The following is a 25,007-nucleotide window of genomic DNA, read 5'->3' on the forward strand; positions in this document are numbered from 1 at the left end:
GCCCCCAAAATCTACCTGATTCAAGATCAATAATTTACCGCCTGTCAATCATTAAAAAAACAATAGCTTCTGATTTGATTGACAGGTCAGCTACCTGTGCTTCTTGATAATCTGAGTTTGCATGTTTTGAGAACAATTACCTGGTCACGCGCCAAACGCTTTCATGTACCCGCATTGTATACACGCGGGTTAGAATATGTTTGAATTTTATTTAAAAAAATAATTGAAAGTAGATTATTAAAACATTGACATAATAAAATATTTATTTTCTATCTTCACTGCTGTTTGTTTCTTGTAAGTGTTATATCGTCCACGTTATCTGTAGAAAAAAAGACCGCGTCCACAGAAACTGGCTCTATTTGCCGTAATTAGAAGTCCATCGATTTAAATTATTTTTTAAGAAATGGGATATAAGAAAAATATTCAGCACTAATAAACGGCATAGCAAAGTTTTTAAAAGATGTTTTATTTTGTACTATGGCTATACAATCCGCACGATGTTGTACAGAAATTGATGTCAGAATTAATGCTCGAATTTCCTCTGGCGTCTGTATATATACGTAATGAAAATGTGAAGATAGTTAATAGTGATCGATTCTGAAAAGAAATCTTTCTAACAATAAAATTTTGTAAACACACGAAGAATAAAAAATATGGAGTATTTTGGACAACATTATTGGCCATAAAAAAACATTCCGATCGTGGTAAATGCATGTTCGCATGCACGACGAATAGGTGGATTCATAATTTTCATAATTTTTTTTATTTCAATATTCAGACTTTTTTAATCAAGCGATTTCTTTTATTGAAGATTAAAATAGATAATTGTTATTGATTTGTAGTTTTTACTCGTGATTTTTTCTTTTATGTGAGAAAAACATTTTCTAAAACGATATACATGTATCTTATTATTATTTTTTTTTTGCCTTCAAAACATTACCATGATAACGATGAATGCGTTTAGTTTACAAATAAATTTCATATATTAAAATAATTATTTTACGTAGTTTCACTCAAAACCAGACACAAAACAAATAATGTTGACCCAGATTAAAAAACACAGACTTCCTGTGTAAAAGGCATACCCAGATTTTTGACATCTTGGGTATTGGGGTCTTCAGGTAAATAACACCACTGTTACTAAGACTACTCCCCCTCCTCAGGTAACCGTACGGTAAAAAAATTGGGTCTTTAAAGAAAATAATGTACACTTGTTTTATCATTACTAGATATGTCCCTAATGTTTATAATGCTGCGACTTTTTGAACACATACACAAAGAGAAGCAGTAAATTAATCCCACATAGAAAAAAAAGTTTAGTCTGTGGAAATTGGCAAATCTGATTATTGGTAAAAAATTATTCTATTGTGTATTAGAGGATAGTGATTTATTTTCCTTATCTACTGTTACAGTACTAACTCTTTCAATCTACAGGAAGCAGCATTACAATTTTGAGCAATATTTCATATTTTATGTGTACAAAAATGATGCCAAGACTACCAAGTTTTCATGCTTCTGTTAAGAAACTACTATCAAGTTGAGAGAAAAATCAGTGATCATTGCTAAGTTAAATTTAATGCATTTAAACTTTATGTGTACAAAGATCCTGTGGAAAACCAAATGAAAAACAAAAAAAAATCTTACAATTATGGCAAGTTATTCACAAAAATTTGAATACTGAATTCTTGGTTTATTTGGGCAGGTGGAAAGACGGTAATCTTTTGAAATCTATAAGTACATATACATTTCATCTTCATTTTGAAAATTTTCTTGGATTTCCTCATTCTGATTACAAAAACGACCCACAGTTAACAATTTTATTTTGTTTGTTTTCAGTACTATTGGAATGCACATATAGTAACAAACATACAAATCAGTGCAATGCCATATCATAAGCACTAATGTGAAAAAAAAAATGTAAATCAAGTCGCATACAGTCATGTTTATATACAGGATGATCAGACACACACCACTAGTCTCTGTGAAGTATTGGACGTAGGTCAGTTCCTCCGACCGCGACGCTTGATGGCCGCCGTACACTGCGGACAAAACCATTTCCCTTTCGGGGCTTGAGTGAGACCAACACAACCATAGTGAAACCATTCAATTGGACACTGACAAATAAAAAACCCCCAAAATATTCTGATTAGCTTTTTTCACTGATTCATTATTTTCAAATCCAAGAAATTTATTAACTGACAAGCATATTACAGCCCACAAGAGAACTAAAGCAATAAATATAAATCAGCTTAATGAGAAAAATACAATGACTTAACGCATGAACTATATGAAGGAGTACCTCCTAACATACAGACACATAAACAAAATGGAAATGCTGGCAAAAGAGAAGCAAATCCCACTCACATCGTCGTTATCACACCCCACCATGTCGCCGTATGACACCTGGTTACACAGACAGTATCGGGGTTCATTGGGGTCATTCTGCCAGTCCACAGGCTGACCATTCTCATCCACTATCTGAAGGTCATTGGAGGCATCCTCCACCATAGGAGAGGCCACCTGGACAGACAGGGGGGTCTGGGGGGTGGTGGGCTGTGTGAGGGAGAGGGACGGAAGGGAGGCACCACTCAGCTGATTTTGTGCTTCTCTGATTAAAGTGTTTGCTTTGGAGGTCGCTCTGAAATTAGTAAAAGCATGTAGCAAAAACATTTAATGACAAAGAGCAAGTACATGAATTTTTTGACCAAAAAAAAAAAAAAATTAAATTTATTTTTACATACCTCCTTAATTTTACAACAAAGGCAATTTGGCAACTTTAATCATTTACAACTGTCAACCAAGTAGTTAAATGAAGCAATGCTCTATTTTATAAATTCCTCTAAATTCTTATGCCTCCTATGAACTCTAGCTACATTGTAAGTCTTATTTTCCTTAATTCTTAGTGTTGACCAAAGACTAACTTTTTGGATCTTGGGACCTTCTGCGTGATTTCTGACACTGGGTTGGGAGTAGAGGGCTGAGAACTATATGTGTACTCCTTGGCAATACTGGGGATTTCCTTGGACAGGTCCTTTGCCATGGCGACATAACTGGCCTTCATACTCGGAGTTCTCCGCCCCTGCTGACCCATCTGTAAAGACATCACGGAGTCAAACCATTGTCAACTCTAATTTACCTGATGTATATTGTTCAAAGTTTCAAATTAAATAGTGATCTTTCTAAACAAGTTGGTATTTAAATAACATGAAATCCAGATTTGCTGTTCAACATTTGGAAATCAAAATACAAAACTGTATGCTTTTAATATGTTTTTTTTTTTCAAGTTGATGCCCTGCCTTGAAATACAGTGTGTGTCAATGTGCCAACATTGTCTTTCTATTTCATAAGATATATACTTTTCTATGTATATTGTTCATTAAACTCTGTAAGAAATAAACATAAACTTAGCAAGAATCCTCTATCATGATGACATAAGTGTTAAACAAAATCAAGAAATTTCTCATGATGATCAATCAGGGTAATTTTTTTGTACAATAAAGCATTTCTGTGACCTAGACATGTTGCATCTTACCACTTGTTGTGTTGCTGCTATTGCTTGGGATGCCGCTGCTGCTATGGCTGCATTACTTCCCGCTCCCATGTGACCTAAATAAACAATCAAAATTTAATACGTTCTTTTACAGTATAATCAAACTATTTAAAACATATATTGCTCTTTATCCTAATGACAAACCGTACTCATCACAACATGTGTATAGATAAAATTACCATTATAGCAATATTTCAAAGCCTATACAAGCATAAAACAATACAGTGAAATCACTTCTTTTTGTAGGAGATTCAATTTTGTTATTGTGGAGAAAAAACACAAATTTTATGAACACCACAAAATTTAAAATTTCATATGAATTACTTTTTAACATTCTCCAAGTCCCCACAAACCAATATTTTTTCCTCAAATTAACTTTCAAAATTTGCCCCCACGAAAAAATGAGATATTTCAATAAACACCTTTCCTACCCAGACTGTAGCTGATGGACTGAGGGGTGGAGGTGGAGTTGAACATGGACAGGGCCGGGGAATTTGACCCTGAACTGGACTGCCGGCGACTGTGACCAATCGTCTCTCTTGCTGCTTCGTTAGCGATGGTGGACAGGACTTTTTCCGTGGTCATTCGCTTTTCAGAGTGGTTTGTAACCTGTGACTGTGAATGGAGGAGTTTCCGTTCTAGGGAAAGAAAGAGAAAATACATGAAGATTGTGTAACTTAGGATGTTTAAATTTAGCTTAAAAAAAATTCTATTGAATGTTCATGAAAAATGTTATTTTTTTCTTGTTTAAAAATAAAGTTCAATCATTGACACATAATATAATGAAGTAATTTTGTAATAAAACTCATCTGAATTTACAAGGTTCATGTACATGTAGTTTCAAATTTTCTTATCAGAATGCATTTGTATTTGAGGCTTACTTTCTGCTCTGTTGCTGCCGAGTGATGGAGGCTTATCCAACTCCAGAGATCCTGTCAGGAAATAGAGGGGAAAACAAAATAAAGAAACAGGTCAACGTATTTAATTAGTCTGACTTTAATATCTCATATACAGGGTGTTTCACAATATATGTCACACATCTAAATGGGAATAATCTAAATATTGAGCATGATAACAAAAATACCAAAACACTATAGGAAAGCAAATAGATCTAAAATTATGATATTGCAAAGTATTGGGGAAATTATAATATACCATGAAGTAACTGATGATATAATCAGTGACCTCATAATGTCAGCTTTTCTCAAAATGGAGTACAACTTGCAGCAAAAATTTGTTGTAAACTTAAATTATAAGAACGATATCCTGAATATTGTACAGGGAGTGATGATGAAAAATATTCAGACCACAAATTGTTGTCTAGTTTTCATATATTAAGAATAATAAGAGAGTTTGAACTAAATTTTAATGTTAAGATTAAAGACATTTAAATCCTGCCCCCCCCCCCCCCCAATAGAGAAGAGATGAGAACAATATTAAAGTGAAATCATGAAAGTTAGATCTGAGTTTTGGAAAATGGATTGTAACAATGCCGGTTAGTACATCAAGGTAATTTAGAAATCTTAAATTTGAGTTGTTTGTCTGCATACGAGATTTCAGCATTTAAAGCCAGTTGACTTTCATAGCTGGTTCAAGTTTGCAAGACTGACTGAAAGGAAGAGCGAAAGAAGTGGGCACCAATTAACACATGCCGGTAGTTCTGAAACGACACATTTATTTATATGCAACTTTAAATAAAAAAGATATGAATTTTGAGGGTTCTAAAAAGCCAGATATAAAACAAGAAAAGTCTCAAGTATCCTGTGAAACTTACAAAACAGTGGTTAGAAATTTCCAAGCATTAGTCTCATAAGTTATTTAGGATGTAATGTTGGGAAACAATTGGAGAATAACATTTTAGGATTTGTTGCCATGGTAACTGAAGTGGAGAATGTTGGGTACTTCTGACCCCAAAAAATAATTTTGAATTGATGCTGATTAAAATGATATATAAAATATATATGTAGCTTTAGTTGTCATTTATCCATTTGTCTTTAGATGTGTGACATATATTGTGAAACACCCTGTACAAGTGTACAACGAGGTATCTTATCCGTCAATCATACATTAAAGTAAACCTTGTTACATATCTTCAAAATGATTTCATTATGAGATATCCAAAGATTTGAGATAATGAGGTTGAAAAGGTAAGAACAATTCTTTAGGACTTGCCGAGGTTCGATTAATCTTTAACAACTTACGTTTCTCTAGCACCTCTGTAATTCCAGCATTGTCTGCCTCAAGTTCCATCTTGAATTTAGACAACTCCTGGTCAAGTTTTCGTAAATGTCTGTCAACCTGCAGAGAATAATTCTAAATAGGCAATATTCAACAAAGAAAACAATTAAATTTTAAAATGAATGACAGTCAAATGAACTTTGTAGGATATGTCTTGAATAAATCAGCATTCATTTTGAAATGTCGATTACTTATCATGTAACATCAATAAAAACTTACCAGGTCATATATGTGATTAGCTAGCTGTACTTTCTCATCCGCATCTTCAAGGGTTTTATAATAATCCTATTGAAAAAAAGAACTTTCCCTTCATTTTTTTCTTTCCTTGTTCTTTTCAAAACTGAATTCAACATCAAATGTTAACACAAATACACTGTACAATACACATATTTTTCTTACAAGCCAAGGTGAACATTTTGTGGAATCAATTTCTGTTTTATCCAGTAGAAAATTAGGCAGATATTTTAAATTGCCTATGTATGCTTTTCTGTGAGAAATTTGTGACCAATTTCACAGCGTTAAATGGTTCCATAAGGAAACTAGATCTGTCCAAACAGGACAAAATACCCCCCGCTGGGTTTTTCAAAAGTAAGTTTTTCCATAACAAAGATATGTATTACACATGAATTAAGAAATTTTTCTTCCACTGACCTTAAAGTTCCCCAAATGACCTTGGGTCAAGGTCATGACACACCCTTGGGTCATGGACAATCTTTGTGTAAAATGAGAACCTACCAAGTTTATCCATAGGATTGATTGATTGATTGTATACTGTTTAACGTCCCTCTCCAGAATATTTCACTGATATGGAGACGTCACCATTGCTGGTGAAGGGCTGCAAATTTAGGCCTATGCTCGGCACTCAGGGCCATTGAGCAGGGAGGGATCTTTATCGTGCCACACCTGCTGTGACACGAGGCCTCGGTTTATACGGTCTCATCCGAAGGACCGCCCCATTTAGTCGCCTTTTACGACAAGCAAGGGGGTACTGAGGTTATCCATAGGAAAGATATGGACCGGACACAAATTATGAAATTTTTCTTCCTGTGACTTTGAACTTCCCCAAATGACCTTGGGTCAAGCTCAAACCCTTGGGTCATAGGCAATCTTTGTTTGGAATGAGAACCTACGAAATTTATCCATAAGAAAGATATGGACCAGACACAAATAATGAAATTTTTCTTCCAGTGACCTTGAACTTCCCCAAATGACCTCGGGTCAAGGTCATGACACACCCTTAGGTCATGGGCAATCTTTGTGTGAAATGAAAACCTACCAAGTTTATCCATAAGAAAGATATGGACCAGACACGAATTATGAAATTTTTTCTTCCAGTGACCTTGAACTTCCTCAAATGACCTTGGATCAAGGTCATGACACACCCTTGGGTCTTGGGCAATCTTTGTGTGAAATGAGAACCTGCCAAATTTGTCCATAAGAAAGATATGGACCGGACACAAATAATGAAATGTTTCTTCCAGTGACCTTGAATTTTTCCAAATGACCTTGGGTCAAGGTCATGACCCACCCTTGGGACATGGGCAATCTTTGTGTGGAGTAGTAGATTCTAATGTCCCTTCGTAAAAAGATATGGACCGGACACGTTTGCACAGACAGAAGGACAGCTAGACAGACGGACAAGGTGATTCCTATATACCCCCCCAAACATTGTCTGTGGGGGGTATAAAAAGTACTTATACAGTACATGTATTTTATGCTGATGAAAACCTTGTATAATTTATGTTTTACTAGAGTCTATTCAAATTTGCTTGCAGACTTTTTCTTTTTAAAAAGTACTACTTCATTAAATATAATTACAGTACTCTATAGACATGACATACATTATTTAAAAAACAAGAGGCCCATGGGCCACATCGCTCACCTGAGTAACTTGGGTGATGCAGATCTTTACCAGATTCCCCCTCTTGCTATACCTATCATGCCCAACAACCACCTTCCCTTCTTTATTTTAAAACTTTAGAATCTACACTACCCAAGGATGCTTCCACATAAGTTTCAGCTTTCCTGGCCCAGTGGTTCTTGAGAAGAAGATTTTTAAAGATTTGTTCTCTATTTTTCTATGTAAAACTTGGAATTCCCTACTGTGGCCCCGCCCTACCCCCAGGGGTCATGATTTTAACAATTTAATATCTGCACTACCAAAGGATGCTTCCATATAAACTTCAGCTTTCCTGGCCCAGTGGTTCTTGAGAAGAAGATTTTTTAAATTTGTTCTATATATATAACTCTATGTAAAACTTGGATTCCCTATTGTGGCCCGCCCTACCCCTGGTGGTCATGATTTTAACAATTTTAATATTTGCACTACCCAAGGATGCTTCCACATAAGTTTCAGCTTTCCTGGCCCAGTGGTTCTTGAGAAGAAGATTTCTAAAGATTTGTTCTACATAATTCTATGTAAAACTTGGATTCCCTATTGTGGCCCCGCCCTACCCCCGGGGGTCACTATTTTAACAATTTAATATCTACACTACCAAAGGATGCTTCCACATAAGTTTCAGCTTTCCTGGCCCAGTGGTTCTTGAGAAGAAGATTTTTAAAGAATTTTTCTATATCTTTCTATGTAAAACTTGGATTCCCTATTGTGGCCCCGCCCTACCCCTGGTGGTCATGATTTTAACAATTTAACATATACACTACCCGAGGATGCTTCCACATAAGTTTCAGCTTCCCTGGCCCAGTGGTTCTTGAGAAGAAGATTTTTAAAGATTTGTTCTATATCTTTCTATGTAAAACTTGGATTCCCTATTGTGGCCCCGCCCTATCCCCGGGGGTCAAGATTTTAAGAATTTAATATCTACACTACCCAAGAATGCTTCCACATAAGTTTCAGCTTTCCTGGCCCAGTGGTTCTTGAGAAGAAGATTTTTTAGTGACCCCACCCTATTTTTGTCTTTTCTTAATTATCTCCCCTTGTAAGGGGACTTGGCCCTTCATTTTAACAATTTAAACTCCCCTTCACCCAAGGATGCTTTGTACCAAGTTTGGTTAAAATTGGCCCATTGGTTCTTGAGAAGAAGTCGAAAATGTGAAAAGTTTACAGACGGACAGCTAGGCGGACGGACGACGGACAAAATGTGATCAGAAAAGCTCACTTGAGCCTTCGGCGCAGGTGAGCTAAAAAAAAACCTTGAATACTGTAAATTACTAAATTTTTGAACATTTTTTTTTTTTACAAGATGGTCTTGTGTACCTGTTTAATCAGCTTGAACTGTTCATCCTTTGACTCTACTTTCATGTTTGGCTGTGTGCACTTCTTAAAAAAGTTCTTTACTCTCTCATCAAGATTGTCTAACGCATCTGTAAACATGCACAATAATTTCAGAAACTGTATGCTCATAAATATATTATGTTTCTTACAAAGTTGAGCAAGAATTTGTAAATCAATATTTTTAAGAATATTTCTGCATTCTATATTTTTAGAACATTGCCTAAAATGTTTTATCAATAATTGATAATTTTTTGTCTGAAACAATAAAGTTAACAGCGCTTAATCTACTGTAGAAGTACTTTTTTTCCACGTGGTATTAATTTACGCTATGTTCGCGGTCACAAATTTTCCGCAGAAATTTGTCCAAGCGTACTTAATGTAATTGTAAGGCATAAAGTGATAATCTAGAAAAGCCGCGTAACTTTCTACCCGCAGATTAAACAGAAATTGAGATTCCGCGGAATTATGACCCAGTGGAAAAAAGTACGTCTACAGTATTTCTGAATTTGTACATTTGTTTCATAATGAGTTCTCAGTTATAGGGACACTAACTTTGAACTTGTAGATCCATTTCTCTCATTTCTGTAAGCCTCTCTCTCATCTCCATTGGCAGGTTCTCTATCACTGCAAGAAAAAAATAAAAAGGATGCTGTAAAATACATGTACCATCACAAAGGATGCTGTAAATACATGTACCATCACAAAGGATGTTGTAAATACATGAACCATCACAAAGGATGCTGTAAAATACATGTACAATAACAAAGGATGCTGTAAATACATGTACAATCACAAAGGATGCGATAAATACATGTACCATCTCAAAGGATGCTGTAAAATACATGTACCCTCTCAAAGGATGTTGTAAATACATGAACCATCAGAAAAGATGCTGTAAATACATGTACCATCACAAAGGATGCTGTAAAATACATGTGCCATCAGAAGGATGCTGTAAAATACATACAAGAAACATATTGACGCAAGCGTCAAAAATAGGCCGCAAACCAATTAATTAATTCTTTCATAATACAATTAGAGACTAAATTCTTATATTTATCTGTTAATTAATATGTATCCCAGTGACATTAAACATTTGAAAGCGACATTCCAGGATTTTCTTCAGTACATAATACATGTACATTGCTACATGTACAACATATTTAAAAGCAACTTACTCATAGTCCTCTGCGTCCCCGCACTCAGTTTCATTTGTACAAACGAACTCTGGCGGAAGTTTGATGTTTACCGTATATCCTCGCCTATAAGTCGGTTTTTTGGGAGTCAATCTCTGGTTCAAAACTATGTGTCCGACTTATAGGCGAGCTATCAAAAGAATGGTTTTATATGAGGTTAGTCCAACTGAAATATAACCTTATTAGCTACAACCGACTTATAGGCGGACCGACTTATAGGCGAGTATATACGGTAAGTAGTTTTAACACTTAACCATCAAAACTAACGTTTAAACTTATCTAACTAGAGATAGTTTAACTTTAAATAAAACGTAACAACTATGTGGGGCTCCTCGCTCGCTCAGAGGATGTTGAAACCCTCAAATTCCCTCTAGATCCGCCACTACATTTTTTCTCTATCTTGTTTTGGAGTGAGATGTGGCGGGAAAAGACTTGGCATATTGTAAAACGCGCTTTGTTCTTGTCTGTTGGAGAAAAATCTCCTAATATTCTGTCTGATAATAAACTAAGATTAAGTCATATTTTTAAAAACTTTCCGTATTAAAAGTACATTGTATATTTATATTTACACGTCATTTTAAATTATATATACAACAAATCCTGTTGAAGTAGAGAAAGTAAATTTGTTTATACATGTATATAACGCGGCCCTTGCTTTAGACTATGCCCAACATGTGTGCTTATTTCTCCGCACTTCAGTTACGTCGGAGTTTGTCAATCAGGATTGGATGAAACATTTAACCCATTATTTATAAAATTTTAATTTTATGATTATTGTGCGTTTTTGTTTTACATTTAAAAAATCTTTCTTAATATTCTATTACATGAATGTTAAATATTTTTTATTCAAATTGTTCTAACTCCGCAGAAACGCACGGCGACTAAAAACATTCATATCATATAACCGACCGCCTCCTGGCGGCCGGTAATAACATCCCAAAGGATGCTGTAAAATAGTGTACCATCACAAAGGTTGCTGTAAAATACATGTAACATCACAAAGGATGCTGTAAAATACATGTAACATCACATAGGATGCTGTAAAATACATGTACCACCACAAAGGATGGTGTAAATACAAGAACTATCCCAAAGGATGGTGTAAAATACATGTACCATCACAAAGGATGCTGTAAAATACATGTACCATCACAAAGGATGCTGTAAAATACATGTACCATCTCAAAGGATGCTGTAAATACATGTACCATCACAAAGGATGCTGTATAATATATGTACCATCACAAAGGATGCTGTTAAATACATGTACCATCACTAAGGATGCTGTAAATACATGTATCATACCAAAGGATGCTGTAAAATACATGTACCATCACAAAGGATGCGGTAAAATACATGTACCATCACAAAGGATGCTGTAAAATACATGTACCATCACAAAGGATGCTGTAAATACATGTACCATCACAAAGGATGCTGTAAATACATGTACCATCACAAAGGATGCTGTAAATACATGTACCATCACAAAGGATGCTGTAAAATACATGTACAATCACAAAGGATGCTGTAAAATACATGTACCATCACAAAGGATGCTGTAAATACTAGTGCTGGGTATCGCGACTCAAAAATCGTATCACGATATTTTGCAATATTACATTTTGTATTGCAATACATCACGATATAAATATTTAATAATTTTTTGCTTTTTCGTCAAGGTTAAATGAAAACACAAACTCAAATTACATGTTTTCTCCAGTTGATATTCCAATTGCCTGTTCGTGTTGTGTCGGCACAAGTGGCAAGATAAGTTTTTTGTGGTACAACTTGTTGAATTCAATTAAGTTGTAATATTCAGATTCAGCTTTAACATGAAGGGGTTTCATGTAACAGTTGTTTTCATTTTTGAAAGAGACATTTCTCTGGTTTCTGATCACACTTCACGTTCCTTGCCGCCATATATTATCTTGAAAAGGGCAAATAACTCTTTTTGTAACAATTCATATCATACTGAACCCGATCCGGTATTCACAAAAAAAATACCGCGATATGTATTGTGAAGAACGAAATAGGGATACACCGGTTAACCGGTAATATCGCACAGCACTAGTAAATACAAGTACCATCACAAAGGATGCTGTAAAATACATGTACCATCACAAAGGATGCTGTAAATACATGTACCATCTCAAAGGATGCTGTAAAATACATGTATCATCAGAAAGGATGCTGTAAATACATGTACCATCACCTTTTTACATGATGCCAAGGCATTGATAAGTAATGGATATATGCCGAATACTGTTCTATATGTAAAATTATCAGACTGTTTGAGGCCCGTTAGGGCCGAAAACTGTCTGATAATTTTACATATAGAATAGTATGAGGCATATATCTTACTTAAAACATTGCCATTTAAATATCCAAAAATTACCTGTAGGAGTCCGATAATAACACAATGGGAGTTTAGGCATCAATTGTATTTTACCCGTCTAATAAGTGGACAAAAGAAAAGAGACAGATAAAGAGTGGGTGAACTGTTGTTTCATTTCATTCATTCAATGGCAGTCGTTTAGATAAGCAGGACAGGGGTCCGGTGGGGAAGGATTTCCTTTTTATTTTTGGAACATTTTTATTTATTTTGTGCATTTATAAATTTTTTTGGGGTGAAATTAACACCGTCACCATGGAAAGTAACATGCGAATTTTCATCCTGGAGTTTTAGTTTATAGAATGGAAATTCTCAGCTTTTACAAGTGCAGCCATTTGGAAACAATCCTTATAAAAGAAATAAATTTGCCAATTTTTTCTCAAAAATGGATTTAAATTCGATTATACAAAGTGCTGTATCAAAAACACTTAAAAGATGGGAATTATTAATTTTGAAGATAGTTTAAACTCGATTTTTTCATGGATTTTCTAGTTTGTAGCAACTTAATTTCCTTGCGATTGCTTTCCCTAATTTTTTTCCTTTTTTTTTTGGAGGGGTTGGGGGGGGGGTGGTCGGGGGTAGGTGGAAATATTTAACTTTTTCCACTCTTCTTTTTTGATTTTAAATACCGTCCGATTTTGTTATCATTGCCGTCTGATAATATATTATCAGACTGGTAATTATTATTATCGGACGGCTACAGGTAAATTTTTAGACTGCAAGAACAAAGGCATGACGTCACAGCAATGTTTTAAGTATCTTCTTATTTACAGTAAGTAACAAAAAATATGTCTACTTTAAAATCGATTGGAATTTTCGTCATGCCCAAAGAGGTCAAAAGGCAAGGAGGTGATCAAATGCAAGTGATGATTCATTTGTCAGTGATAGGACCATTTAAATGTCAATAGCATCATTTTAATGACAGTTTAGTTGTAGAAGAAGTATTCTTTCAAATTCCTTCATTGATTTCTCGCATCTCAGGTTTAGTCAAATACTTGAGATTTTTTTTTTTTTTTACAAAACCATTTTTGTGAAATACTGCATACCGTAAATCTGGAAATTTTTACTGTAGATAAATTTTTAGCAAATTTGCATATGTACCGGTAATGCATTCGCAAAATATTTTTCTTAAAAACAAATCAACATGTAAAAATTTTTTTTTTCTGAAAGTTGGTGTCTATTTTTAACTCAGTGAATAAGCGTCGGTAAGCACTGCTCATTTTTAAAAAGAAACCTGTTTATACTACTGTAACTACAAGCTAATTACCAGTGTGTATAAATTGCCCTCATTATATGCATTATCGTTGGATGGTTTGACAAGCACTGAGACACTGTGTCCCTTTTTAATTATTTTGCCAAGAAACAGAGAGACCAGTTATGTTAGCCAACCATTTATAAACACGGGTGATAACTCGAGCTCAGTGCTTTTACTAGAGAGTTCCAAATGTAAACACGGCGTGTAAATTTTAGGTGAGAAAAAACCAAACGTTGAGAAAATGAGTTATATTTTTGTCTTTATTTAATGGATTATATTTTAGTTAAAAGGCATACACAATCTCTAAAAAGTTTGTTATAATTAATTTAGAAGTTATTTTCAAGGCAAATCCTTTTCATTTGTATTTTTATCCTCAAAATTGTTTCGGAGCGAATCTGCAATTTCTTACCACGTTGTGAGTATATTGCTGGTATTTTAACTGTGCATGCTAAATTGAAACATACACTGATATGAAAATCTTAAGTGGTTTTCATTTTTAGCACCAGTGACAATTCGCAAAATTTTGAAGCGTAAAAATTAATCAATAGCTTTTAAACCCAAAGTCGCAAAAATAAATCGATGTAAAAATTTCCAGATTTACCTCTGCCCCTAGCCTGGCTGAGGCCAAAAAAAAAAATATGTGTGTTTCCTGTAACATGTCCCTCAAAATTAGGGTAGGTAGGTAGGCAATAACTTTTTTTTTTAAATATTTACTTTTTATTTTAACTGAACATTATATTTGACTGTTTTTTAGGTAAACTGTATATGATATTAAATATTAACAAGTAGTATTTTGTTTTCTAGAGGTAGGTAGCAGAACCAATTGCAAGAAATTGATTTACAGAAAAAGATATTTGAATTTTAATCACAATTTAATAATGAAATTTTGTCACATTTAACAAAAAAGTAAAATAAAGAATTCAAGATTGTTTTTCAGGCCTACTTCTACCTCGACCTCATTATCATTACATGTAAAGACATAGTTAATATCCATTTCTTTCACGGCCAATAATGTCAGAGTTAAACCGCCGTTGTTAGCTTCAAAATTATGACTATCTCCAAATAATTTTCCCACAGTCCAGTGCCAAAGAAAGTTATATATTGCAGTAATTTTGTATGAGTGTGGACATTTCTTGAGCTTAAACCCAATGACAACATGTGGTGGACTTGGAGTTGAGTGATGCACATATAAAATAAGTGATGCAATACATCTGGGGCCACAATTTGACACACTAGCTATATTCCTGGAGTGTTTGCCTAATGGCTGCCCCTAACAGCAATTTAAATGAATTGGAGTGCATTTTAAAACTGAACTAATCATGCTAATAGGGGTCAAACAATTCTTTTATGCTATGTATTATATATCATTGGATTCATAATGAATTAAATTTTTCTCATCTATTTACAGAATTTTTATTGTAATTTTCTATAAATAAATAATTCAGGTGAAAGCAGGTGTAAATCGCAAAATAGATATTTTAAACAAATATGCCAAAATTGTCTTTAAAAACTATGAAATTTATGTGTGATGTTATAATTAATGATTAAATTGTTATTTATTATCCATTTTATAAGTTTGATTACTCAGAAATCAATAATTGTACTGATACTACAATGTCAATCTCGCCAACAAATTTTCAAACTTGTGTGATAAAACTAGATTTCTAAATGTTTTTGATTATTTTAATGATCAAATTCTATTAAAATAATTATTTTCTACACCTTTACATTTATAACTATGCGTAAAATGGAAGATATCTTCTGAATTTCTGAGAAACAGGTAACGAAATCGGCACTGCGCAGTCCCGAACTTCACAAAATTTTCGGATCTTATATTGAAGTATATTACACGTGTAGATCATTATAATTATCAAACCTTTCAAGGAATATGTAGTTGATAGCTTGGATTTCATGTAATGCTTTACTGGATGAGAAAATATTGCGTATTGACTGAGTTATATGCTCAAAAAACATCGTAAGTAACAGTCCGTCATTTTGAATTTTGGTGGGACTTTCCGAGATTCTTATGTTTTTTTTAAACAAGTAAATCATGTGATTTCCAACTGTAGTATGATGCAATCATCTATTGTTAATCTGCAGGTGGCCACCTGTGCTCTGATAATTTAAAAACAAGCGGTAATTTCAAGTCAAATCAACAATGAAAATATACACACGTGTCAACATCGATTTGGTCAAAGGTCTCATTAAAGGTTGGATGCTAAGTGTCAAAAGTCGTCATAAAAGGGTAAAGGAGGGAACGATCTAAGGGGAAAAGAGCTATTATCTACGCATGTATAATCTTAAAATGCTTGAAAAGACGTTTTTATTTATCTGTTACAAGTGCCCTTTTAACTGCGCGCGTTTTGAAGACTGTAGTTTTAGAACAAATTACGGTACGTAATCCGGATTTGCAATAAAAAGTGCTAGGGTCGGCGCATAAAATTAGGGTTGGTCGGGTTACCGGAAACACAGGTATTTTTTTTTTTGGCCTGATCTCGAGCCCTTTACTTTGAAATAAAGGGAAAACACTGACTGCTAGATAAAGCAACTTCGGGTAGGTACATAAAGCTATCTAGATAAATCAAGCTAAGTAGCTAAATCTAGTGATTGTGCCAGACCTGATACATTCATGAATATAATGATTGCATGCATGTTAAATAATTTTAAAATGTATAAATTGGATCTAAACCGAGTTATTCAAACAAAACTGTTTACTCATACATAATCTTTTTCATCTCTCACATAATTTTAATTGAATAAAATTATACTTACTCTCTAAATAATCTTCTAAGTACAACATGATTCTCTTTTCAGTGTTTCCCTGGCCTTGCTTGCTTGTTTTTGTCTACTTTCACTTTCAAGTCATGCGCCAATATTTATGTAACGAGAGTAACGATTGGCCAATGCAGGATTTCTAAAAAATACAAATTTAAAGAATTTTCACTAATATCACATAAAATCTAATGAAAGATATTTAAAATGACTTGTTTAAAGCATTGTTTTCACGGAAAGAGTCCCAAATACCCATTTTACAGAAGCTGTAATGTATTATCATTTTAGCCAATGGACGCCAACCTAACACTACAAAAGTGGAAATTATCGATCCCGATGATTAAAAAAAATATTATTCACATTTTCTTTTCGATGTAAACAAAAAAGAAATATGAAAACAACGTCAAGGGATGAATTCATTACTACTATAACATGAATTTCTCAAAATACTCTATTCGAGTAGTTTCCACAACCAAACGATTATATTTCGGGCTCGACATTCAGTGTTATCATCTGCTTCTGGAATAAAAGTTCACACAGTCTGACATCTCCAGAGTTTTGGACTTAAAAGTTAATTTCATAAAATGCAAAAGTTTACAATGCTGTCATGGAAACTTTTTCCCAAGAGAATGTCAAATGCAATGAAAGGAATTGCGTGTCAGTGCAGGTCTTATTCGCAGAACGAGGTACTCTGTTCCATTATAAAGTGTTGGGTATTGTTAATATGCGGATCCAACCGGATTCAAAAGCATTTTGTTTAGAAGAGAATATAGAATAGAATATATTCATTATTCCAAAATTAGGACCTCTTTGATTATATTACATACATGATATATAACATGCAAGTAAAATGATTACAAAATGTGTAAAGTGTGTTTTATGAATCAATGCACAAAAAAATGCATCAATAATAAAGGTTTGTAATTGTATTTCTGTGCTAATAGGATGACTTTTTCTTGTTGGTCATATTATATCACCGCGCAGTATATGTTTGATGTGGTAGAGGTATTGCCCCTGGATTAACTCGGCATCAGACATGTAATCCATTTGGATACTGTTGATCACTAAATTTTCGCGACACCTTATTTTCACGAGATAGTCATTGTCTCATTATTAGTTAGACATAATTTTCACGAATCATGTTTTTCTTCTTTATAATTGTAAGGAATACTTTTAAACGCGAGAATGGAATTTTTGCGAGCTCATTGTCTCGCTTAATTACGCGAAAATAAAGTTCTCGCGAATAAAACGTGATTTACAGTATTTACTGTCTAAAATGCCCTCAAACCTATTTTGTGCATTTTATCAATAACTTTAAGAACAACAGATGCAGCCATGATGAATATTAATATTTTAAATTGTGACAATGACTTTAAGTCACAACTATATAATATATAGAACAACTTGGAGACAAAACTTAGGACTTGTGACTTACGACCAAATTTCATTGTAACTCAAAAGTCTCAAATATTTGTAAAATGGATGTAGTAAGTTTGGTTTTACGGCCAAATCTATGACTTACAAACTTTTGTAAAACGGAGGCCAGCATATTAAGAGAGGCTGAGATCTTAAACTTCCACATGAATGTGTACATATTCATTGACATACACGTAAACTTTTTTTTCTAACTTACCTGCTTAGCACGGTGTGTACCAAGAAGTGTAAATTGTGATCAGCGTCTCTGTTTCGACTTTTCAGTAGTCTTGTGACATCAGTTTGTCTTTAGTTTGTAAAGAAAGCAACATTCAAACTTTGATATTTTTAACTCAGATCTTGATGCTTGTTTAATTGTATTTTCTATATCTATGAATTATCTTATCTTTAGCCAAAGAAATATGCACAAGTTAATGAAAGTATTATTTTTTTTTTATTTTAAAGTCCTTGAAGAAAACATGTCTTTATGACTACCATGTCAAAAATGGTGGTAAAATGGTGCCATTTGCTGGATGGAGCATGCCTGTGCAGTATACAGATGGAATCTCTGAGTCTCATATCCATGTGCGATCAGCAGCCGGCCTGTTTGATGTCTCTCACATGCTACAGACAAAGGTTACTGGGAAAGACAGTGTGCCATTTATTGAGAGTCTAATAGTGGGGGATATTGAAGGACTCAAAGACAACCAGGGGACCCTCTCTGTTTTTACTAATGAGAAAGGAGGAATTCTTGATGATCTGATTGTGTCAAAAACAGAGGAGGGATACCTGTATGTTGTGTCCAATGCTGGCTGTGCTGACAAAGACTATAAAAATATGCAGGTATACTTGGTTTGCAAATGTTTGCTGTAATTTTCTTCATAGCCAATAAATCTTAAATCGTAAATTAAGAAAGTAGATGATTCCACATTTTTCTACATTAGTAACACTTAAACTTGTGTAATCCAGATGCTGTCTATTCTGAAATCTTGCCTTAATTATTATATGTAACTTTTAAGTCTTTTTCAGTTATTGAAAATTTTCTTTAATTTGCAATGTTTACTAAATCTACCAATATCTTTAAGGTCAGTGGTATCTGGATACTATAATGTATTACATTTGGCTGTATATTCCTTTTAGCGCCCTTGGAACTTTTAATTCAAGTACAAAGTTAACACTAAATGTCTCGAACATATACCGGTACTCATGAATAAGAACATTAAGAAATGCGCCACATCAAATATACGCTAACTTGTTCAAAAATCTTTATCTGCCAAATACATATATTGTACAAGCCAAATATTCTGTGAAATCACTAATTTTCGTTGGGTTTAATTTTCATTGTTTTCGAGACATTGAGAGACCCATGAATTTATGACCACTACGAAATGTACAATTTCATATGCATTAGTACGTACTGAACATTCTCCATTGCAACCACGAAATCAAATCCCACAAATCAATAATTTTTCTCAAACCTTGAAAATTTGACCCCACGAAAATACGAGTATGTGATTTTACAGTAATACATTAACAGAAAGTCAATATTTATTTTTTGTATTTTTAAAATATGATGCATTTATAGATTCAAGCTGAGAACTGTAGGAGGAAGGGAATGGAGGTCAATGTAGAGATGATCTGTAATGGACTCCTGGCCCTACAAGGTGATGACAGGATATTGCTACAATTATTGCTTGTTCAGTTTGAAAATCACTGAGAGACAATGTAAGCATGAAAATAATTTTGGCAATGTTACAAAATTGACTGGCAATGCATCTTCCCAATCTTATTATGCCCCCAGTCGAAGATGGGAGGGCATATTGCTTTGCTGCTGTATGTCTGTCTGTCAGTTCACCATCAATTTCAGTTCATTTCCTTTGCAGGGGTTGCACATATTGAAATGAAATCTTGTTATACAGATTTATCATTAGAATATCTAGGTCAAGTTCTATTTTGGGTACGACAGCGTTATGCCATTTGGACTTAGAAAAATTCCAATTATTTGCAGTTTCCGTTCATTTTCTCCACAGAGGTTGTGCACATATTGAAATGAAATTTAGTATACAGATTTATCACAAAATATATCTAGGTCAAGTTCTGATTTGGGTATGATTGAGCCATTCTTGACAGAGTTACATCCCTTGGACTTAGAAAAATTCCAATTATTGGGGGGGGGGGCATAAGTGCTTTACAAACATCTCTTGTTTTATTTCTTCATTCACTTCCCTGCAGTAGGAAATAACATCTAGTTTTGTCAGATAAATTGATTGAACGTCTGAGTTTAGGTCCATCAATGGCTCAGGTGCTACAGGAGGGAGTTGACTTTGACCTAAATACTCTACCCTTCATGACAAACAAGATGACCTCAGTGTTTGGTATTCCCGATTGCCGAGTGACGAGGTGTGGTTATACAGGGGAGGATGGAGTTGAGGTAAGGGTGATCATATACTGTATACTGTAAACCAACTTTTATTCGCGTGCGAGAAATTTTCGCGAGGTTGGCGAGGGCCTCGTCATCGCGAATATTTCTCACCGCGAACGGGTCCTTAAAGTCTCTTTTTCTATTTAAACCAGTCCCAAAAACGTATTGATCGCAAAAATTAATTGTTGCGAACTAGTTTACTCCCGGTAAATCGCGAAATAAAGTCGTCGCGAATAAAAGTTGGTTTACAGTACAGGGAAAATTTCGCTTCCATTTTATTTTGCCCTAACCTAACCTTGATTGGGCGAATTTAAAGGGGCAAATTCAAAGAATGCAGTACAATTTCTTAAACAAAACTATGACTGGGCGAATTTAAAATGGGGCAAAATTGTTTGTAAGTTTGAAAGGGCGAAAATAAAGTGGGACGAAAATACCCTGTATACAGTACTGTAAACCAACTGTTATTAGAGTGCAAGATATATCCACAAGTTTCACAACCTACTTTGCCTCGCGAATAGTAATCAACACAAACTATTTATGATTTGTATTTGTAGAGAATATTTCTTTAATAGGTATATGAAGATTAATCGTGCAGATTGATTTCTAACTGATGAATCACCAATAAAAGATGACACAAATAATAGTTGTAGTACTAGTATTACAAAGATGCTTAATGAAATGGAAACTTGATCTCTCATTGGCACCATATCTATTCATCTGGTTGTATTAGAAATCTCTTTGTTGTATTGTAAATAAAATGCTTTCTGTTGTCCTTATGTGAGATATTTTTGTATAGATATCAGTGAGTCCTGACCGGGCAGAGGAGTTGGTGAACACTCTGACTGGGTCCTCTAAGGACAAGGTCATGCTGATCGGACTCGGGGCTCGAGACACTCTACGTCTAGAGGCCGGACTCTGTCTGTACGGGAGTGACATAGACGAAACGACTACACCCGTGGAGGCTTCCTTAACATGGACAATAGGTGAAAATCCATCCCTGTATTTTATTGTTCACCTGTGGTACTAAATGGAAATATATGAGTGGGGTAATTTTTCATTACAGAGATTGCTAAACCTCTTTCATTTGTATTGCTATCCCTTATGTACCAAGTACCAAGAACAGCAAAGCAATTTTGTCCTATTTATACAGGGGTATCCTCAGTGAAGATTCAACTTGCCTCATTTCATGACCTCAGGGGTAGGAGATCTAACTTACCCGGTATAAGAATAAATATTTTAAAATCTTCTTAACCCATGATGAGTAGTCAAAGAAAAATATGAAAGCATCTACAGTGTAGATTCAAGATTTTTCACTCCCCCCCCCCTCCTTTTAGGAGAGGGAGCTAGTTCGAGACACCTTATATTTAAACTTCTCAATACTAAAGTGTTTTTTTCCAATAAACAGGTATTTCAACTGCCTCTGTTTTAAATTCTTTATGTTGCCTCCAAAAGCTGAATGAGACAAACACCCTAAAGTAAAATACTTCTTATTTCTTTTTAAAGATGACTAATGAAACGTTATTTCCTATAGTCAAACATGTAATAACTGCAAGTGGAATACCAGTAGGCAGCATGCTTACATGTATATCAAGGAATTGACACTTATAGTGAAGTGATATTCATTCCCATTACTTTAAAATATATTGTAAACTTATTGGACATAATGAATAAGCTTACACCAAAGCAAATTCATCTGCCCCGGGCACTTTGTTACAAGCACCTTTTACTGTATAATTATGGAAATTTATACAATTTGTTTTTTGATTTAGGAAAAAGACGACGACAAGAGGCCAATTTTCCTGGAGCTTCGATTATTTTAAGACAAATTAAGGAAAAACCCGAGAGACGGAGAGTTGGTTTTCTCTCCTCAGGAGCACCTGCTAGAGGTTGTCACATTGTGTATTCATTTCATTTAAAAATAATAAAATGCTTTCCTTTGTTGTTAGTATGGGCTTTAATGTCGCAGCTGTTGCAGAACTAAAAACGTAACCCACGGAAGTGAATTATGTATTTTTTATACCCCCGCTCCGAAGGAGAGGGGGGTATACTGTTTTACCCTTGTGTGTCTAGCTGTCCGTCTAGCTGTCTGTCTGTGTGTCCGTGTGTCTGTCCGTAACAAATTTCTGTCGCAGTTTTCTCAGCAACTACTCATCGCAGATGCTTGAAATTTTTACACAGTCTTCTCTGAGACATGCCATATGGTGGGATACATTTTTCTTCAAAACTAATGTCAACTTCCTGTTTGTCTGTGCGTCTGTCCGTTTCATACATAACAAATTTTTGTCGCAGTTTTCTCAGCAACTACTCATCGCAGATGATTGAAATTGTAACACAATCTTCTCTGAGGCATGCCATACGATGGGAATAATTTTGATATGAATCTGATGTCAACTTCATATTTTTCTGTGCATCTGCCTATAATTGAACTTGTGTATATTAAAATAATAGTGTTTATTTACATCAGAGTGGGGGTATTACTAGTGAGCATTGGCTCACAGATATCTTGTTTTTTCTGCAATAGCTGGGACATTTATTCCCAAACTTACAACCAAAGAAAGACATTTTATTGTTTATATTTACATCTGTATAAAAAAACATTCAAAGTAAAATTTAATATATTAAATATTGTATTATAGATGAATATGTAAATATATGCATAACTGATATAACAGCCATTGTTCAAGAAATCTACGCATGTGGCTTGCTTAGTGTGGTTTATGCACTGATAAATGGGAATGGTTTTCATAAGAATTAAAGGAAAAATATTCAATGGATGTAAATATAAGCTTATAAGTTATCACATTGTGTATTCATATGATTCATATTTATATTCTAAATACATATAAGTTACCACATTGTGTATTCATACATGTATTTTACGCTGATCAATTTGTGCAAGTTGTCACATGTGTATTCATATTAAAAGCTGGCCAATTCATATAATTTCTAACATTGTGTATTCATATTATATGTTGATAAACATTTTCAAATAGTTTTAGTCAGTCTGTACCAATTCAACAGAAATATTGCTTTCTTGCAGGACACACCAAAGTTTATGATGAATCAGGTTCAGAATTGATTGGTGAGTTGACTAGCGGATGTCCATCTCCGTCACTGAAACAAAATGTCTCCATGGGTTACATAAAAAACTCTCATGTCAAAAATGGAACCAAGGTCAAGTTTGAGGTCAGGAAGAAAATGCTGGATGCTGTCGTGTCAAAAATGCCATTTGTTCCTTCTAACTACTTTTCTCCAAAATAAACTGATGTTTTGTTTGTAGTGGACTATTAATAAATTTGTTTATGGGAGTTTGTGTATGATTAAACTACATGTATGGATTAAGCTTTAAGAATGTTATTGCAAATGTTGATTGAAATGGGGTATGAAAAATTGATGTATTTTTGAAAGGAAAGAAAAGAAGAGTAAATTTTTTAAGAATCTCATGAAAATTCTATAATTTTAGAAAATTGTATTTTGGATTACAAACATACTATTCTGGTATACTATTCTGTGCCATGTTTTCTTTCAATAGTGAATCTCTTGAGAATACATCTCAGAAATTGTGTGCCATTCACGAGATATCTTATTGCCAGTAACGTAAGTCTTTTGATAGGAAGAGTACCAGGTCACTATTTTGACGGTCTCTACTTTAAAGCAAATACATTACATATGTATACTTAGAATTTATATTATTTACACAAATACCTCCACCTTGATTTTTTTTTTAAAAAAGATGTCTTTCAGTTGACACTCAGTATAAAGTATGAATTCAGAAATCTCTTTTCACAGTAAATCTGTAAAGATTAGCTTTTTTGTAAACCAGTATTTTTTATTGTGTTTTTAATATGGTATATGATTAATCAGTTTGTATATTAATTAAGTCATGCCCATATTGTGGTGCAATAAAATATGAAAAATGTGAATCATTTTACTTTCTTTACTTACAGAAATTTTAGGATTGTAAATGAACTTGGACACAAACTTACTGAATTTAGGATACCTTAGAAATTTCTCTTTTTCATTAAACTTTGTTCTTTATTTGGAAATCAAATCCAAAATGTTAAAAAATGAGAGCTTCAATAAGTAATTCTGAAAACTATTCTTTATATTAAGTAGACTATTCTGGGCTCTGTGTTTGAATTGAAAGTATTATAACTAATGCATTTATAGTACAGTAGAACACGGTTATAGCAAACACGTTTTTAATGAATTGATTATTCACACTCTCAGCAAAGTGATTTTCAATCCCTGTGGTTTTAAAACGTACGTATTGCAATCTTAAAGAATATAACTCACAACATAGACATGTATAAGAATCAAAATTGCATGTCCCTGGCACTAGTGTATAAGCATGTTTTACTGTATTCCATATATTAAGCCAAAGTTTTAGCAAAGATTCTCCAAGATCATTAAAAAAATTAAAAACTGTAAACATTTTATTTGCTGTTTACGATATTTTGCAGAAATTGATTTTCAATTATGATGTATTTTAGAATTTTCAGGTCAGTTGAGATTTTTTTTAATATGATCTGAT

At 34.0% G+C, this 25,007-nt stretch overlaps 2 protein-coding genes across 3 annotated transcripts; one reads left to right on the forward strand and one right to left on the reverse strand.

The window, feature by feature from the left end:
- Nucleotides 1–1,196: 1,196 nt before the first annotated feature.
- LOC134230080 (inhibitor of growth protein 3-like) lies at nt 1,197–16,950 on the reverse strand. Of its 2 annotated transcripts, none has more exons than XM_062711855.1 (12): nt 16,891–16,950; nt 16,639–16,780; nt 9,573–9,644; nt 9,003–9,109; nt 6,008–6,073; nt 5,752–5,848; nt 4,432–4,482; nt 3,973–4,188; nt 3,533–3,606; nt 2,922–3,091; nt 2,365–2,638; nt 1,197–2,114 (listed from the first exon to the last, which is right to left on the reverse strand). In XM_062711855.1, the coding sequence occupies exons 2-12, from the start codon at nt 16,664–16,666 to the stop codon at nt 2,001–2,003; spliced, it is 1,269 nt and encodes a 422-aa protein (XP_062567839.1). In that variant the 5' UTR covers nt 16,667–16,780; nt 16,891–16,950; the 3' UTR covers nt 1,197–2,000. The 2 variants fall into 2 exon arrangements, with proteins under 2 accessions (XP_062567839.1, XP_062567846.1); XM_062711862.1 differs by having other exon boundaries at nt 3,982–4,188; nt 16,891–16,949.
- A 144-nt stretch (nt 16,951–17,094) lies between these two features.
- LOC134230093 (aminomethyltransferase, mitochondrial-like) lies at nt 17,095–24,396 on the forward strand. The gene is made up of 7 exons (XM_062711876.1): nt 17,095–17,324; nt 18,517–18,894; nt 19,637–19,715; nt 20,337–20,482; nt 21,270–21,456; nt 22,243–22,359; nt 23,514–24,396. Exons 1-7 carry the CDS (start codon nt 17,223–17,225, stop codon nt 23,732–23,734), a joined length of 1,230 nt encoding a protein of 409 aa, XP_062567860.1. The 5' UTR covers nt 17,095–17,222; the 3' UTR covers nt 23,735–24,396.
- The last annotated feature ends 611 nt before the right edge of the window (nt 24,397–25,007 follow it).

Source organism: Saccostrea cucullata, unplaced genomic scaffold, assembly GCF_032062105.1.
Source record: "Saccostrea cucullata isolate Sc308-1 unplaced genomic scaffold, CSIRO_AGI_Scuc_v1 ctg661, whole genome shotgun sequence".
Lineage (NCBI taxonomy): Eukaryota > Metazoa > Mollusca > Bivalvia > Ostreida > Ostreidae > Saccostrea > Saccostrea cuccullata.